Source organism: Colletotrichum fioriniae, assembly GCF_027942845.1.
Source record: "Colletotrichum fioriniae strain IMI 355084 chromosome Unknown scaffold_6, whole genome shotgun sequence".
NCBI lineage: Eukaryota > Fungi > Ascomycota > Sordariomycetes > Glomerellales > Glomerellaceae > Colletotrichum > Colletotrichum fioriniae.
In genome coordinates this window covers 439512-456020 of record NW_027076842.1, presented here as the reverse complement: position 1 = coordinate 456020, position 16509 = coordinate 439512, and the positions used below count along the sequence as shown (strand labels likewise).

Sequence of the window (16509 nt, the reverse complement as noted above, 5' to 3'; positions counted from 1 at the left end):
GAGAGCGGAGGGTGTGGCGTGTGATACGGGATGAGATGGTAAGGGAAGGGGGCGTGAGTTGAGAAGGGGGATTTAAATGAGTAAGTGAGCGAAAGTGAGTGGTGAGAGTGAGAGGGACAGCGGAGTGAGTGAAAAGAAGGTATGTGTGAGAGGGGGAGTGGGCGTCCAGGGAACAGCAGCTAAATTGCTTTTAGTCGTGGGGCGGGAGCCGATGGGATCTGCGGTTCCAGGGAGCGGGAGTTTTTCTCTCAGTCTGTAGCTTGGAGCCTTGGAACCAGCACCGCGACTTGGGGTGAGTGGGCTGGTTGAATTAAGCGCCTCATTCACACGCTGTGTTCCGTACTTCAATCCCATACGGCTTATTGTGTGTGTGACTTTTGTATTGGGACTTTCTCCGAGATGGATGGGTTCGTGTTCATGGACATGTCTAGGCTGATGAGTTGCGCCGAGTTGCGGGAAGCTCCCGATAAGCGCAGGGACAGTTTGATCTTTCTGCGCACACTTTCTGTGTCGATACGCAAACTACCTACGCAGTATTGTGTAGTTAAAACATTGTCTCTGTGGTGCGCAAGTTCCAACTCTACAAACTCGGATGCCGACCCGAGTTTACCAAGCATTCTTAACTGGGAACATCTGTACTTGGGACAGAGTTTACACCCACTTCTCAGGCCACACGATGCGGACAAGGACCAAACAGCAACGTCCCGTTCTTGGCTGAGGAAAAAGAACAGTTTGATGTTTCGGCATGAAGTAGGCGGATACGCGGCAGACTTTAAGGCGTCGGCGGCGGCGGCGGCAATATGGAGAAGAAAAAAACAATAACGTGTCGATAAAAGACGAGGCTGGGAGATTCATTTGCTACAGCAACACAGTAGGCAATAGGCAGATTCAATATTTTCGGTTGTCTACTTGCGAACCGTAACCTGAGACGGGTTGTACGACGAACGATTGCTAACGATGCGATGTAATAAACTAGGAACGGAAATCGGAAGCTTCCTGTCAACAAATTATCGACGACAACCCGGCCGAGCTAAGGCCCTAGCCTCAATAGGTAAGGTCGGGTTTTTCGATCAGCTGGGGAAGAGGAACACACACCTCCCCCCTTCTATCTCTTGTCCTCTCTCTCCTCTCAGTCCCCTGGTGCCAATGGAACCTCGAGAATCCGTCAGCCCAAGGACAACCCCCGTTCACCGCCATGGGGCCTTGTCCGTCTCATTGGTTTGTTCAGCCAATGTCTTACAGCTGATTCGCCCACTCCCGCCTCCAAGTCACTTTCGCCCCGGTCTTGTTTCCTTTGTGGCTTGCCCAGTTCCAAAAGGCGTTCCTTGTCACTCACCCAGTGTTTTCGTACTGAGACGTAAGACAACGATGGATTACAGATACCTACCTATCGTCATTATCAATATCATCATCATCGTAAGCCCCCTTTTGCCTTTTCCGAGCTCCGTATCAGACTTGCATCCTCGCGTATAAACTTTGGAGGTCATCAAAATAACCCGAAGCATGCTAAATTAGACAAGTGTCAGTTCGCAGTCGATGCTGACAAGGATCGAGCCACTGCTTAGTAAAGACACTTGCCCTCTCTTAGACTCTTCCTACCTGTACGGAGTACGGATACACCATCCTGACTACGGATACCCAAGGTAATGTCTGGTCTAGAGGTACCTGGAGTGGGCAGCACACTGGAAACCCCGACAGGCTAGGGAACCCAAACGCCCGGGTGTCCCCTTCGCCCAGGTCTAAATCTTGCTTCCTTCGGGGTTCCGTCCCGCTGGAATGGCAGAGCCCATCACGCATCGGCATCGCCAGACGGAAGGGCGGAGGGAGGAAGCCGGAATAGGCTGTTGGGATGTTGTTAGCCGCACTCGGTCCAAGATCCAACACCCCAAGACAACTACCTTACAGTACAGCTGCTCCTATCGCCGGGCCTGGCCTTTTGCTATCCTCTTATCCTCTTACCCCGTCCAATCGCACCAAACGTCCCTTCCATGGGCAGTTTGTCAGTCCTTAGCATCTATGGAATAGACCCAGGCAGTCGTCGCTTTCGCAGAGTGGCAGGTAGGTATTCGTCTCCGTAACTAACTGCCACTTGCATCTTAGCTGCCATTTTCGGGTGCTTTGCTCCAACGCCACCATCCATCCAACCCAAAATCGACAGGACGACGCATCATCGCCCATATCGACACTCTCGCTTCGAGCAGCGCTTGTCTTGTCTTCTCCCTCTTGCATCTGATTTGTCTACGACCCCGTGTGTTTTGTCTCATCCCTTCCCCCCTCCCTCTCCCACCGTCCCATCAGCCCGCTCTCCCGACTCCCGAACAGGTGGTGAGGGAACAAGAAGAACAGGCCCAACTCTGAAAAATTGGTAGACGATCTGAGCGAGCGGCACTGCTATCCGCAAAGAACGCCCACCAGATTCACAGCACCCACCATCCCCGTTGGACACAAAGAACCGGCCCTACCTCTTCCCGCGTTTCGTCCAGACTCTCCGGTCTCCTGGGACATCTCTCTCTGGTCCTCACATCCCCGGGGCCTTTTCAACCACTGGTTCAACTCTCGAAGGAGGGCCTCGAAGGAGGGGGGGCTATAGTACCCTTCGGCTTATATCGAACAGCATCCCGGTCGAATGTCCCAACTCTCCTTGGGCCCTGGGGTAGTCTCCTTCTCCAGGCCCTGGGAAAGTTTGTCTTCCGCCGGCGAACCAAAATGTGCCAAACCACGCCCGCCGGTCTTACTACACCAGACCAGGCACCGGGCCGCCGTGGCACCGCGGCTGCTTGGTTTGCGCTGCCCACGCGCTGTCCATGTCTTTGATGGCTGAATCGCCGCCAGGTGTCACGCAATCTGCCATCATGCTGCATGCGATCCGCCGCTGCAAATCAGGTGGTACCTGGCGGGGGTAACCACCGAGAACCCGCCCAACACCTGCCATGGCCCATAAACACAAGAAAAACACACGATGTTATCGGCCATCCCCTTTCAGCTGACACGACCTGCTCTCGTGTGTTCGCGGTCACCAACACTCGAGACATTTTCGAAGGAGGTGTGTGCAATCATAGTCGGGTCGCCGTGACTAACTTGGTTCGGGCTCTGCTGGTGCTGGGTGGACTTTCGCAGGTCAAACAGACCCGTCAACTATGCCAGCTGGAGGCCTTTCGTTGGCTTTTGTTCTGTGTTCCACCACTCTCCAAGACTCCTCTCCAACGGCATCCACGTTTCGCGGAGCCCAACTGAAGCTGTCCGGCCCTTATTCGCCAAACGACATCTATAATATTAGGCTCCGCGTCGCTGCGACCAAAGCCCGCGTCCGAAGTGCTATTTGGACAAGCACAGGCCACGATGGTATGGCAACAGTTTAGCACACCGCATCTCCAGACTCCAAGCCCAGTTCCCCGACAACGCCCAGCCCCAGGCCCTAGAAGATGTCGAAAACCTTCTTTCGAAAGTTCCAAGCGAGCTCCAAAAAGAGCCACCAGGGCCCTCCTTTCCTTCTCCTGCAGGACCCGTGTGGGGGAAATAGGTAGCTGTGCCTGCAAGGGCAGACGGCCGCGGCCTAGCTGTTATCTCGTGCTTTTTTGGCTGCAGAGGGCCCGCATACGGGCGATACTTTCCGCGCCAGATAACGGAGGGGGGTTTCGTAAGGGTGCCGTGCAGGCGCGCAAAACAAAATGCTCCGGCAAAGCTCCATGCTGCGAATGATTACCACGACCACGGAGAAGACGCCGGAGTAATATGCAGCTGTTCTGCCCTTCTCCTTTCTTTTGGACCCTCCGTAGGCCGCATCTTCCGAGGCCCCGCAAACTTCGGCTCCCAGAGAGTCCAGTGGTCCACGTCCCAAAGTCAGACATTTCGGGATCCTGTCATGTCTTTCCCCTACGGAGCGTTGGCACACGTAGACAATGTCCTGCGGAGGTTATCCGTTGCAGCCTGTAAACTTGGCTCTCCAATTCCCCGGGGCGTACTCGTGAAGTCGAATTCGGCAACGGAACGAACACCATGGCAAGGTTAAGCCCGTCGGCGGGAGCGTCCTCCCACGTTCGCACTGGGCAGACGGCGATCCCCATCTTTTTAGTATCAGGTTTCTGAAAATCCCGGGCTCGCAAAGTGTGAGCCTGTTCGTTATCGGAATCCGCGTCCCTCGGAATCTCTGCAACTTTTGCTTCCACTTCCCACTGTCAGATCGGTTCGTGGGGCGGCGGCGTTCGGAGGGGCGGCGGCGTTCGGAGGGGCCGCTTGACGGCTCGCGCGGGCACACATTACACATCCCCAGGCACCTTCCGGGAGAGAAGAAAAGGGGGGCGTGGATATAGCACAAAACGTGTCGTCGACTGAGTGTGTGCAAGCGGGGCGGGGCAATCGGCCGGCCTTCCCTTTCCCATTTCCTCTCACCTTCCCCAGCTCTTTGGGGTCGCGTGTGTTTCTGCCTGAGAATTTAGGCGCCACGTCTCTGTTGGAGTGTTGTAATTGCGGCCCGTCACTTCGGGTGAGAGCTTCATTCACGCATCCAGGACTGTGGCACTATCGACCCCCCCCTCCACCATAGCTCTCCACGTCTCCCACTTTGTACAGCACATTCAATTCAACCAGAGCTTTCACAATGGCGTCCAAGCGGGATATGCGTCGGCCGGACCTGAGTATGTTTTGCACCACTCCTATCCTGTCGCGAATGTCTGCTAACCTCTCTGCCTTTCCGCGCAGTCGTCCCCTATCAGGAGCCCAAGGCTAAGGGCGACTCCACCGAGCTCTCCTCGACGCTGTCTTCTACCCTGCCAATGGCTGCGATGCTTACGCGCAACAAGTTCATCGGATGGTATGGCTCATTTTCTGTTCTTCCTCAACGAGATGGACAGCGTTACTGGGTCTTCCCCAAGCAACTACAGCACCGGTCTAAATGGGCATAGCTTGGCGATCAGACTTACTGACAGGACAATAATGACAGGGCTTCCGTCGTCTTCAGCATTCAGACTTGGCTTGGAGAGAGCGAGGAGACGAAGAAGAGCTCCGCGACGCCGGGGTACTTCTCCGTGGGCATGTCAGGTATGTCACTTTTCTCTGCCCCAAGTCGCATTTCCATAAGCTTGTTCACTGACGCTTGTATAATAGTCATGGCTCTCGCCGTCAGCTACCTGCCCCTCTTCCTCCCTCCTCCCGCCCAACGAGGCGCCGCGACTGGCACCGGTCCCGCTGCCCCCGTTCCTCCTGCGTAGATATAGCTGTCCATACAACGGTATAGGAGGAGGGACGGGATCGACGATGGTGTAGGCTGGAAGTATATGCGGCATATAAGCCGTTGCCGAGATGATACGAGACGTACAGTCAGTGTCTAAGGGACAGCAGCATTTCGACGAGTCGATGATGGCGTCAGGGGGGTTCAAGCGTAGTGGAAAATTGTAGTATAATACCTCCTTTGGAGACAAAACGTAAAAGCGGGCGCGAGAGGAACGTCACGCGGTTGATACTCTAAAATCTTAATAGCATCAAGTTCAACTATGACTTTCGCAAAACACCATCCCTAGAAACTATTCTGGGGGTTTAAAAACTAAGCCTGAACGTTGTCGCGTTGTGCAAGTATCAATGCAAGGGGGTAACTTTCTGATGTCGTCATATGGAACCGACCAATAACCTGCTTTCATTCCGACTGCCACTCCTGCGACTTTCGACATGTCGATTCACCTACCTACGGCCTACAACTCTCATTAACGTCCCGTTGATATTTCATTCCAATTTATAATTCGGCATACCCTTCCTGAGTTGTCGCTTTTAAATCATCTCCAACAGTAAAGACTCACCAGAGCAGAGAAAAGCGCAATGGCCTCACCGATAACTGAGGCCTCGGTCCTCGCTGCCTTTGATGAAAAGGTTCGGGACGGGATCGTGATGTACGCCGAAGACATGGAGAAAATTTATCATGAGGACGGAGGTTTCAAGGTAAGTCCTTTTTCCTTACTCTTCTTTACTGGATTTTCACGCCTATTACTGGGGCACGGATAACGGTTGTAATTCGAATGTTCCTCTTTCTCTTCGCTTTACGAGAGGGACGAGACAGGCGGTGATAAGGGTTCAGAGAAGGACATTGAAAGGCTTCAGTGGCAAGAGATCATGGGTACTACAGAGACTGACGATTCTGCCTTAAGTTTGAGTTCCGCTTGACGGCCGCGTTGAAGAGTAAACCCGCCGCGGTAGAAGATAACGCGGAGCTAGACGACGCAGACGACGAAACGAGCCCGCCGTCTCAGACGACCGCAAGCGCAGCCTCGCGCGCTCACAGTCACACCCACGGCAAAGAGAAACACCGTGATAAGAACAATCGAATCACCCTCGATGAAGAAGGGAACCTTCCCGGAGGTGACATTAGCATCGCGGGCTTCGAGCTCACGACCATCAGCGGTGGCGGGGACGAAGAAGCCACACACGTGCTGGCGTTCAACAAGTTCTGCGCGTACAGGCCGCATCTTCTCCTTTTGACTGCCGACGGGAGGAGGAGGCAGTTTGAGGGGTTGGGTGAGCGGGATCTAGGGGCTGCGATGGAGGTTCTGGGGGGGTTGAATGGACGATGGGGTGGTGAGGTGAAGGGTGTTGATGGCGGGAAGAATGGACAAGAGTATCTGGTCATCTTCAACTGTGGTAAAGAGGGCGGGTGTAGTCGGTTGCATAAGCATATGCAGGTTATCCCTGCGCCGGAGGCGATTCCCATGTGGCCTGACCTCGTCGACTCCGGGTACGGGACGGAGACGGAAGCGGTCGGCGATGGGGAGCAGGAGCCGCCGTTCCGATACTTCATCCACCGCTTCAGCGGCACATCACCGCCCTCGACAAAGGACCTCACGGCGAAGTACAGAGACATGCTCCGCCAGACGACGGAGCTGATCCCCGGCCGGGAGAAGATTGTCGAGGAGGACGGGGACGGGAGGGCCGTGGCGGTGCCGCATAATGTTATCCTCGGGAGGCGGTGGATTGTTGTGGTGCCTAGGGTGAAGGCGGGCGTTGACGGGGCGGATGTAAATGCTGTTGGTATGCTTGGTGTCGTGTGGGCTTCGAGGCCGGAGACGGTGGGGAAGTGGAAGGAGTTGGGGGCGAGGAGGGTGCTTGGGGAGGTTGGCGTTGGGAGGTGAACAAGTTATGGGTGAGTTTGGGGATTTTGGTGGAATGGGAGGTTCGAAAAAGGGTCGAGGTGGTTTGAGAGTTTGGGAAGATGGGCTTTAGAGACTATGGGTTGTGATGGAGTGATGTGGTATAGACGGATTGGTATAGGTAGATATAGACTCAGAGTGGTACACAGCAGGCCATGGAAGTCAGCAACATATAGATGATAAAAAGATTCATTGCATCGAGGTCTTCCATTCATCTTGTTCATAAACCAAACCCCTTTTTGCAGACCATGGTTCTTGCTTTGTGAAGGACATCATGTTGGTCTGTACCGGCCTAAATTCATCACAGCTAGTTTTGGTCTATTTGACTGCTTTTTCTAAACATCAGATTTGCCATTGAATGAGACCAAATAAGGGAGAATTTATGAGTCTGTGAGTAATGCCGGCGTGACAACTTGCAGTGGCTAGTAAAGCCATTCGGGTCTCCCATCAAATTGTAATCCTTAACCATAAGGATGAACTTCTCAACGTCACTCTGGCTCCTAGACAACTTGAGCCAGAAACCTTTCATATTATAGACATTATTGTACATCATCATTCAGCGCAAGTCTACAAGAGCAGCCCTCTCATTGCCACTCAGGTCATCCTAGCCCAAACCCTCTCAAGAGGTAACCACCTCAATAATCATTCGCAGTAGACCCATACAAATGCTCCCCCGTCTCAAGAACTTCGACCTCATCGCCGACATGGACATACAACCCCTTCCCCTGCCTCCTAGCCTCGTCCAGGTCGTCGTCCTCTGGCACGCAGTGCATCCCGAGGTAGCCCAGCGCCTTGGGGTTCCCCGTCTCAGGGGTGCGGTGCTCAATCAGCGTCGTGCTGGGCTGCGGCTTCCCCTTCTTCTTCTCAGTTGACGCAGGGTTCTCCTTGTCAAAGGTCGCTGTAGCGAGATTGACGTTTGGCATCGTACAGCGGGATGTTCTGCAGACGACGGAGAGTTTTGGTGAGACGTCCGCCCTCGGCTTTCTGTTGTTCGAGAGGTTTCCTTTGGGGATGATGCGGTATCGCTTCCACGTCTCTTCCACGTACGCCGGCGCTCCCGTGACCCATAAGTTCGCGCGGAAGCGGAGGGCGTCAAGCGGTCTGTTCTCCGGCGGCAGCAGCGCGGAGACGGCGTGGATGGAGGATAGGCTGTTGAGGTTGACGGGCTGCTGGTCCGTATACCCGTGGACGGCGGGCGAGCCGATGTAGCTCACGGGCGCGAGGTTGAGGGTCGTCCGCGTCAAGGTCTCGGGCGTGCAGCGCGTGAGCGTCAGGCCGCGGTTCGGCGGGATGGCGAGGAATTTCTTCAGTTTCGGGAGGAGGGTTGTGGCGACGGAGGGGATGCGGGACATGTCTAGCCCGGAGGCGTCGCGGGCGTGAATGCCAAAGGTTTTGAGGCCAATGTTGAATTCATCGACGAGGGTTGAAGGGGGGTTCAGGGGTACGATGAAGGAGATTTGGGGTGTTAAGGAAGGGTTGAAGGGGTTTGAGAGGAAGGTCTCGATGCGTTGGGCCCAGGTTGGGGGGTCTGGGTCTGAGAAGGTTACGAGGACGCAGCCGCCGGCTTGGACTAGGAGGTCTCGCTGGTCGCTGTTCTTCTTGGGGAGGTAGATTTCTGTGTGGATGTGGCACATGTTTGGCTTTGTGCGCTGGCTGATGAGTTTCCAGGAGACGGCGCCCGTTTCCGGGTCGGGCGTCTCGGCTGCGAGGGCGAAGCATCTGTCGTACGCGAAGCCTGTTTTCGTGAGGAGGGCTCTGTCTACTTCGATGAAGCCACAGGATTTTATCGGGTGGATGTAGATTGACTTGATGCGGATCGGCCCCTGGTTGCCCGATGGTGTGTCTTCCGGCAGGGCATATTTGGAGTCGAATTGATCTGCCATGTGGCTTTTGTTGGCCGGGACACCTATGGACTCCAAGTTCCGGAGCTTCCTGCGCGTGGACGCGGCTTCGCCATTATGAAGGATGAAGGCTACGGTGAGGGTAACCGGGAGGAGGAGGGCGATGACAGCGTAGACGATGGTCGAGGCCCGGAGGTGTTGGAGAGACCCCAGGATCTGGAGGAGCATCGTCTCGAGTTTCCTTCCCTGGCGTGACCCTGCGTGACCCTGGCGGGAGATTCGTGTGGGTTGACGGCTTGTCTTCTAAAGGTAAGATCTAGCGTTGGTTCCGAGTCTCGGAGTCATTTGGAGGTGGGAGATGTGACGTTTAAACTGCCTTTCGGGCCGCCCCACTTGTGGGGTCCCCTGTTTTCCCGCGATTGCGACACCGGTCGTTGAGCCGGAGCCGATGCCGACGCCGGTCCCACATAGGCGTAACTTACCTTTCTAAGAAAACGTGGAAGAGGAAGACGACAAGTCATTGGCTGGTGTCCGTATCCTTTTGTCAAGGAAACAAAGAAGTGGCCGAGTTGAAGACGCTGCTCTCACAGTCTTGATTTTTTTTCCCCCTTTCCTTTACAGGTCTAGCCCGCTTCTTTCCAGGATGTCAGTTGTAGGGCGCGCTTTGCGTGGAGTGCATATGTAGAAATATGTAGGGTGACCCATGCTTTTTTCCCTATGGAGTCTCAACGGCTTTCCTTGCGTTGGTTTTTTGAGGTCAAGACATCGATTACACTTACCCTTAGGGGAGTGAGATTGTTACCATTGTTACTTGAGTCACTAACCACTCTGCTGCGAAAACTATTTATTTCGCTAGAGCCCCCAAGGGTTTTGTAAGATGCTTGCTTGTTTTTTCTCCAAGTCATCAGTTTTCTCACGCGAGTTAAGAAGTTGGAGATGGCTCAACCACTGAGATCTCCTGAGCAGAACCAGGCCGCGCCTGAGGGAATCCACGACATGGCTCCCAACCACACTACCAACCAGGCCGAAATCCGAGACTCGAAACCGGAACCCCAGTATAACCCAAGCATCGACGAGACCATTCCGAACCCAGAAGATGAATACCCCGAAGGAGGCCTGCGCGCTTGGTCCGTCGTGCTAGGGTCCTGGTTCGCATCCTTCTCGGCCTTGGGCATCTCAAACAGCGTGGCGACCATCCACGCTTACATCAGCTCTCACCAGCTACAAGGTTACAGCGAAGGCACCATCGGCTGGATTTTCTCCATGTACATGTTCCTCTGCTTCTTCTGTGGGATTTATATCGGTCCCGTTTTTGACAAGTATGGCCCGAAATGGTTGATCTTGTCCGGCACCGTCTGTGTTGTGACAGCTCAGATGCTGTTGAGCATTTCTACCCGTAAGTATACCATCTACACTGTTCTGTGAAAATTGAAGAGATGCAGTCAATTGACAATGATCTTCCATCAGAGTTTTGGCATTTCATGCTAGTTTTCGGAGTCCTCAATGGCGTTGGTGCCTCCCTCCTATTCACGCCATCATTCGCAGCCGTCGGTCACTGGTTCTACCATCGCAGAGGACTTGCCACCGGCATTGCTTCCACTGGAGGTTGTTTCGGAGGCATCGTGTATCCCATGATGCTCCGCGCCCTCTTCGAACGAGCTGGCTGGGCATGGGCGATCCGGACCGTTGGATTCATCGTCCTCGTTTTCTGCGGGGCTGCGACCCTTCTTATCGACAGACGACTACCACCCAACCCCAACGCCTCGGTTCATCCCAACATCCGCATACTCCGAGATCCGGCATTTGCGTTGACTACACTCGGTATCTTCCTCCTTGAGTGGTCGCTCTTCATTCCTCTCACGTACATATCGAGCTACGCCATTCACAAGGGCTTCGATATCGACTTTGCCTATCAGATCCCTACGATTCTCAACGCGGGAAGTGTAGCCGGACGTATCTTGGCAGGGTGGTTCGGCGACTTTGCCGGACCTTTCAACTCCAATATCCTGGCTCTCGTGCTGAGCATCATCGCTTGCTTGGCCGTGTGGCTACCGGCGGGCTCTTCTATGGCGGGCATCGTCGTCTTTGTGGTACTGTTTGGCTTCGCTAGCGGGAACAACATCAGCATCAGCCCGGTTTGTATAGGTAAACTCTGTAAGACAGAGAGCTATGGGCGGTACTATGCGACGGCTTATACGGCGGCCTCCTTTGCTTGCCTTTTCGATGTCCCTGTGGCTGGAGAGATCATCTCTGCGCAAAACGGGGAGTATTGGGGGTTAATTTTGTTCACTGGTCTTATCTATGTTCTTTCTCTTGTTGCTCTGATGGGGGCCAAGGTGGCTCGAGTTGGATGGAGTCCATTCGCAATCCTGTAGATAAAGGATGTCACCAGACAGTCCCATATTCGGTGGTTTGTTAGCCACGGGTTATGCCACTCCAGTCTCCTTTCTTTGTCTCAATACATCAGGAGTCAAACCCAGATCCAAACATCGAAGCAGACTCACAGTTCCTCTCCGAGGCGAGTAGAAAGAGTTGCATTACAGATATAGTCATTTGAAGAGTAAGTACAGTCTATTGCCGTTGTCCGACTTTAAATATTTATAGAAGAAAGTAAAGCTAATGAGGCATTGCAGGTACCTTGATTGAGGAGCGTATCCATAACTATGCACTCTCGTAGGCTGGGCTATGGGTGAGTGAAAGAGATCAATAGACCCAAAGCTATATGTAAGGTGGTGTGTGGTAAGGCTCCCACATCATACATCGGTATTCCACCGCATGAAGCATTAGCCGTGCCGCCTTTCAACCTCACGAGTATGTTGCAGTCTACTTAGACGTAGATTGCACAGCTGATGGGTCCGCGAATGTCCATCAGATCCGCGATCGTAACATTAGGCAATAGTCCCGCAGTCCAAAGGTTGTGAGCCATGGTGGTCACGTTGCCGCCGTTCTCCCCGTTGTAGTCCAGGAGGTCAGCACCGGGGTAATCAAGGTTGGACATCGTTAGGAAGGCATCTGAAGCAACCACAGGCCCTCCAATCTCGTTTAGACGAGCGGTGAGCTTGACGGATTGCCACTCCCACCACAGCCGGTCGAGGTTGGTGTGGTGGAGGAAGAACAAAGGGTCACCAGGACTGGAGACAACATCCAGCATCTGGAAAGGCAAAACAAAGTCAGTCATGACACTCCAGTATGGTGGAAGCTCGACTTTTGACTTACAGTACCGCCGACGCCCATATGACCGGCAAGATGAGGTGCCGTGCCCCAACAGTTCCAAGAGTCGACGTAGGTGTCGATGGCCATGCATTCGTTGACGTAGGTGCTGTTGGCCTGGTAGAAGCTGTCCTGGTCGAGATCGCGGGTCAAGCAGAAGTTCGCATCGCTGCTGGTCTGGTTCAAGTGCATCGTCAGGTTCACAAACGGCCCATCGGCAACGCAGCCATTGTCGCCGTTCCTGAAGCTTCCGAATCCGGTTTCGGCATCGAAGACGGTGGACTGGTTCAGGAAACCGGCCTCCGCATCCTCCAGCTCGTTCCAGTAGGGTTGGCCTCCCTCGTAGCCGCACTCGGTCTGGAGGTAGACTTCATGGACACGCACTGCGATGTTGCTCGTTATTACTTGTCCTCAACAATGATGACGACAGGAGACTTACTGTACAGTCTGTGCCAGGGAAGGAAAGGACCGTCGTTGTGGATGACGTTGGCCTGGTAGATGTGGGCGTACATCATGTCATCCCACAGGTTCTGCGAGCCGGCGACGCCCAGCTTGGGGGCCTTGTTCATCAAGCAGAGCTCGGCATCGATATAGGCCTTCTTCTCGGTGGTCGTCATCGCAGTCCTGAAATTTCGTTAGAGAAGCAATTTGAGGAACCCGAAACCGATTCAACATACCAGGACTTTCTCTGGTGCAACGAGGTGCACTCAGGGAACTCCTTCACAGCTGCTCTGGTGGCACTCGAGTTCGACGAAGGCAGCCAGCTTGCCACGGCCATGGCAGCTGCGCAGCCATAAACGAGGAACTTCAGGGAAGAGGACATTTTGGCTACTGCTATGAGACAGTTTGATGCGAGTACAGGGCGAAGAGCTGATGATATGGGAAAGAGAATTCATAGGACGAGACTCGTTATTTACATTTCATAGTCTATAGTGATCAAGACGAAAAGCCCACTGATCTTCCTTGACTGTTTCTCCTCTTTTCTCTGGATTTTCCGACCTAGATTGGATTCAACTTTCCGTCTCTCTGACTCAAGTCTCGACTAATCGCTTACGAGAGGGCATGCCGACCGATATCACCGAGTGCGATCTCGAATTTACTGTAGTTGTAAGGAGATAATTCTTTACAGGTCGTAGAGAAACTAAGCTCCGTTCCGTTGCACGCCACATAACGAAGACCGCGCTGGAGACCAAGTGGATGGAACTTTTGTACGTCAATACGGTGCATACGAAGAAAGCCTCGGTAAGTTTAAGGATGGGGAAAGGGGCGTTGGCCAAATCGAGCCTGCAGTTCCGTTATGCATACCGATCCCTACCGCTGCTTGTTTGTTTGGCCCACTAATTGTGGTCCGAGAAGCTTAACTCGTCAATACAAGCTTTCACTGGTAATTCTTTAATCATTGTGGCCCGGCTCGGCTGGGGCTGCTCCGAGCGGTTCTGGCCGGTAGTCAGAACGCAGCCCTTCTAGGGGTTTCTGGCATGTAGAGACTGTAACCCAACAACGCTAAAGGCTTTGCAGACGACTAATTGAGCTATTCTCTCAGGAAACATGACCTGTCTTGCGCATACTTTTTCCGTTACGCAAGGAAAGTATAGAGAAGGAACAGTTGAGCTAGAAAACAGAGAATGCGTGTTTATCCAAAAGTGTAACCAGACATTCCTTAAACAGAGGCAGCTTCTCGCTGGTCGCTAGTCTTAGTAGTAGTACAGTAACGTCTCGGCGGTAACGGGCTCTCCGTCGTCGGAGAACGGTCGAGGTTATCGTCTTTACATTCCTCTTATCTCTAGCCTCTGTGCCTCTGTAGGAAATGAATCGCCACATGTTACCTACCTGCCCCCACTGACCCCCACCTCGCGTAGGTCACCGTGACTGCGGGAAAGACCATTACAGCAAGTTTGTGGGTAGATGATCCCTGTAATGACTTTTCCTTCATTAGTGCTATATTTACATACAGCCGTTTACTACTTGTAGTCACGCGGGTGACAAAACACATGGCCTCTTTACTATTCGGCACCCACAGAACTACCTCTCAACACCAGCTACATAGCACTATTTCGCCTCGAACTAAGTCAAAATAATAATAATTCAACTCTACCTTATAGTCTTAGTAGCTTTTTCTGTTTTTAAGACTCTGATACGAGGCTTCTGGGGCGTGTTGTTGTAAGAGCAGTATGGTGACGGGCCATGTATTTTGTCACCAGCGTGTTAGTCTCCTCCGAGCCTTTGCTCGAAAAGTGGATAGAAACACGGCGACTTGCCAAATACCCACAGATTCAATTCACCATGAAAGGTTTTTAAAAGGGTAGGATCCGGAGCATCTCAAGCTGAAGAATGCATCTATTCAAAGTAAGCCACTGTACATACTCAGTCTTCGTGAGAAATCAGGTGTTGAATAAACCTTTGTACTATGAGACCGGTGTCCTCCTAGCGCCTCGGCTTCGATGATGAGCCTTCAGTTTCGATATACTCGACCGCATGAAGGGTTTCTCTCACGTAGAAGGTGCAAAACGTGACTTTTCTTTGCTTTTGCAACTTAATCTGCCAAAAATGAGGTGTCTTTTTGATTGGTCGAAATGTGTTGGTCACGCGTGATCAGGCTGTGCCTCAATGAATCGACAGGGGCCCTCGTTAGTCTATGCCCCTTTCATGCGGCTGAGACATCTCATCAACCATCCAGCCTCATGGTAGTGTAGCCATGCCTACTTTTGTAGACCACCTTGTCAGGTTGTTTCTACACTTTGACTTAGGGGACTACAGAGAAGCAAGAGACCTGCTAGTTGGTGCGATCGGACAACTTGAGAATAGCGATGCTCCATCCTTCAGGCAAAAAGCATGCCTGATGATGTACTTAGGCACGGCATTCAACAAACTGGGAGAATCTGAAAAAGCAGAAAAAACATGCTTGCAGGTACTCAGCATAGTGGAAGAGGCATTGGCATCGGGAAAAGTCGCCGATTCTAGGTTTGTCTACGAAGTGGCTCTCACGTTTGCCGCCCAAGGAAAATTGCAAGAGGCAGAGACAATATTTCGTCAGCTACTATCCACTAAATTGGATAGTGCCACGTCGTCTACAGTACATATCCAAATATTGGGCGCGCTGGCAGATGTTTTAGGCAAACAAGATCGCGATCAAGAAGCTATCGATATCCAGCGCCAAGTTGTGCATTTGAGTAAGCACTTGAAGAACCTTCGATCTAGATCGGAAGCAGAAGCCAACGCACTTCGAGCTTTGGCCATTCTACAAACCAAGCAAAAGTCGTTCGCGGACGCAGAAGAGAGTATGGCTCACGCGCTTCTGTTGCGTCAAGGCATATATGGCGACACTGGATTGCCTGTACTTCAGTGCACGTATCATCTGGGACTCATCAAGTGCAAACTTGGCAAGTGGGAGGAATCAAAGAATATGATGGAGAACGGTTACCGGCGCAGTGTCAGTGTAATGGGCTCGGACCACAAGTTAACACATGACTTTAAAAGTGTTTTGGACGGTCTGTCAGTAGTCATTAGATCTATTGGATTACAAAGGCAGAAGACAGAAAAGGTCCTAGGTAGGTGGGTAGGTAGGTAGGTAGGCAGTTTGGGCACATGTAGACGGACCCTTCCACCTACTTGCACCCACAGAGGAATCGCGGGCTCTGCCCACGAACTTCCTTCTTCGACTACGCGCAATAGATCAACCTAGTTATTGGCCTCGTCGCGACCGAAAGGTCTGACCTGCTTACGTGTATACCAACAAGATCTCGAGATGGTGGAGTGCACGAAAAAGAGTGAGGATGAAAGCCAGGATGTTGGAACGAGCAGAAAGTTATGAAAGCTCAGGATTGTCTGCTTGAGTAGTGGAGTATGTCACGAGTCTAGCTATTGAAGCGGTAAAAGAAGAAACACGTATGCACGATGAAATATTCATAAATTCATGATAACTGCTGTATGGTAAGTTGGGAGTCAAGAATACCAACTTCCATTCTTTGCCGATGAGGCACGAAAATACCAACCTGTCTCGAATTATCGCCTAGGTAACTGTTAGACAGTACAGGTTGGCAACTTGAATTCCGATATTTCGTGTCACAAAAATGATACCATTAATGCGAACAGCACCACATCTATCTTGTGATACGTTACCTAGATGCCTGAATTTGAAAAAAGATGTAGACGCCTTTGCTAGGTGCTTGTCGAGTAACAGTTTCCGCAGGGGGAACCAGTAGGTATGGCATTTATCGGAACATGATTGTAACACCGCTCTGAGGGTTGGAGTGACCAAAGTGTAGTAGGGCTGCATTCCAGGCCATATTGACATGGTGGCACAAGCGAGTGCCAAACCGCATCAATAT

At 52.5% G+C, this 16509-nt stretch overlaps 5 protein-coding genes across 5 annotated transcripts; 3 read left to right on the top strand and 2 right to left on the bottom strand.

Annotated features, from left to right (window-relative positions):
- Positions 1 to 4597: 4597 nt before the first annotated feature.
- Positions 4598 to 5207, top strand: N0V96_005605 (uncharacterized protein; the record flags this gene model as incomplete). Its single annotated transcript, XM_053195579.1, has 4 exons — positions 4598 to 4634; positions 4699 to 4810; positions 4940 to 5037; positions 5104 to 5207. The coding sequence occupies 4 exons, from the start codon at positions 4598 to 4600 to the stop codon at positions 5205 to 5207; spliced, it is 351 nt and encodes a 116-aa protein (XP_053046918.1).
- Positions 5208 to 5808: 601 nt separating this feature from the next.
- N0V96_005604 (uncharacterized protein) lies at positions 5809 to 7112 on the top strand (the record flags this gene model as incomplete). The annotated part of the gene is made up of 2 exons (XM_053195580.2): positions 5809 to 5928; positions 6135 to 7112. 2 exons carry the CDS (start codon positions 5809 to 5811, stop codon positions 7110 to 7112), a joined length of 1098 nt encoding a protein of 365 aa, XP_053046919.2.
- Positions 7113 to 7765: 653 nt separating this feature from the next.
- Positions 7766 to 9199, bottom strand: N0V96_005603 (uncharacterized protein; the record flags this gene model as incomplete). The annotated part of the gene is made up of 1 exon (XM_053195581.2): positions 7766 to 9199. The coding sequence occupies one exon, from the start codon at positions 9197 to 9199 to the stop codon at positions 7766 to 7768; it is 1434 nt and encodes a 477-aa protein (XP_053046920.2).
- Positions 9200 to 9907: 708 nt separating this feature from the next.
- Positions 9908 to 11346, top strand: N0V96_005602 (uncharacterized protein; the record flags this gene model as incomplete). Its single annotated transcript, XM_065757447.1, has 2 exons — positions 9908 to 10367; positions 10460 to 11346. The coding sequence occupies 2 exons, from the start codon at positions 9908 to 9910 to the stop codon at positions 11344 to 11346; spliced, it is 1347 nt and encodes a 448-aa protein (XP_065613790.1).
- Positions 11347 to 11798: 452 nt separating this feature from the next.
- On the bottom strand, positions 11799 to 13004 carry N0V96_005601 (uncharacterized protein; the record flags this gene model as incomplete). The annotated part of the gene is made up of 4 exons (XM_053195583.2): positions 11799 to 12122; positions 12188 to 12564; positions 12621 to 12805; positions 12859 to 13004. The coding sequence occupies 4 exons, from the start codon at positions 13002 to 13004 to the stop codon at positions 11799 to 11801; spliced, it is 1032 nt and encodes a 343-aa protein (XP_053046922.2).
- Positions 13005 to 16509: the final 3505 nt, after the last annotated feature.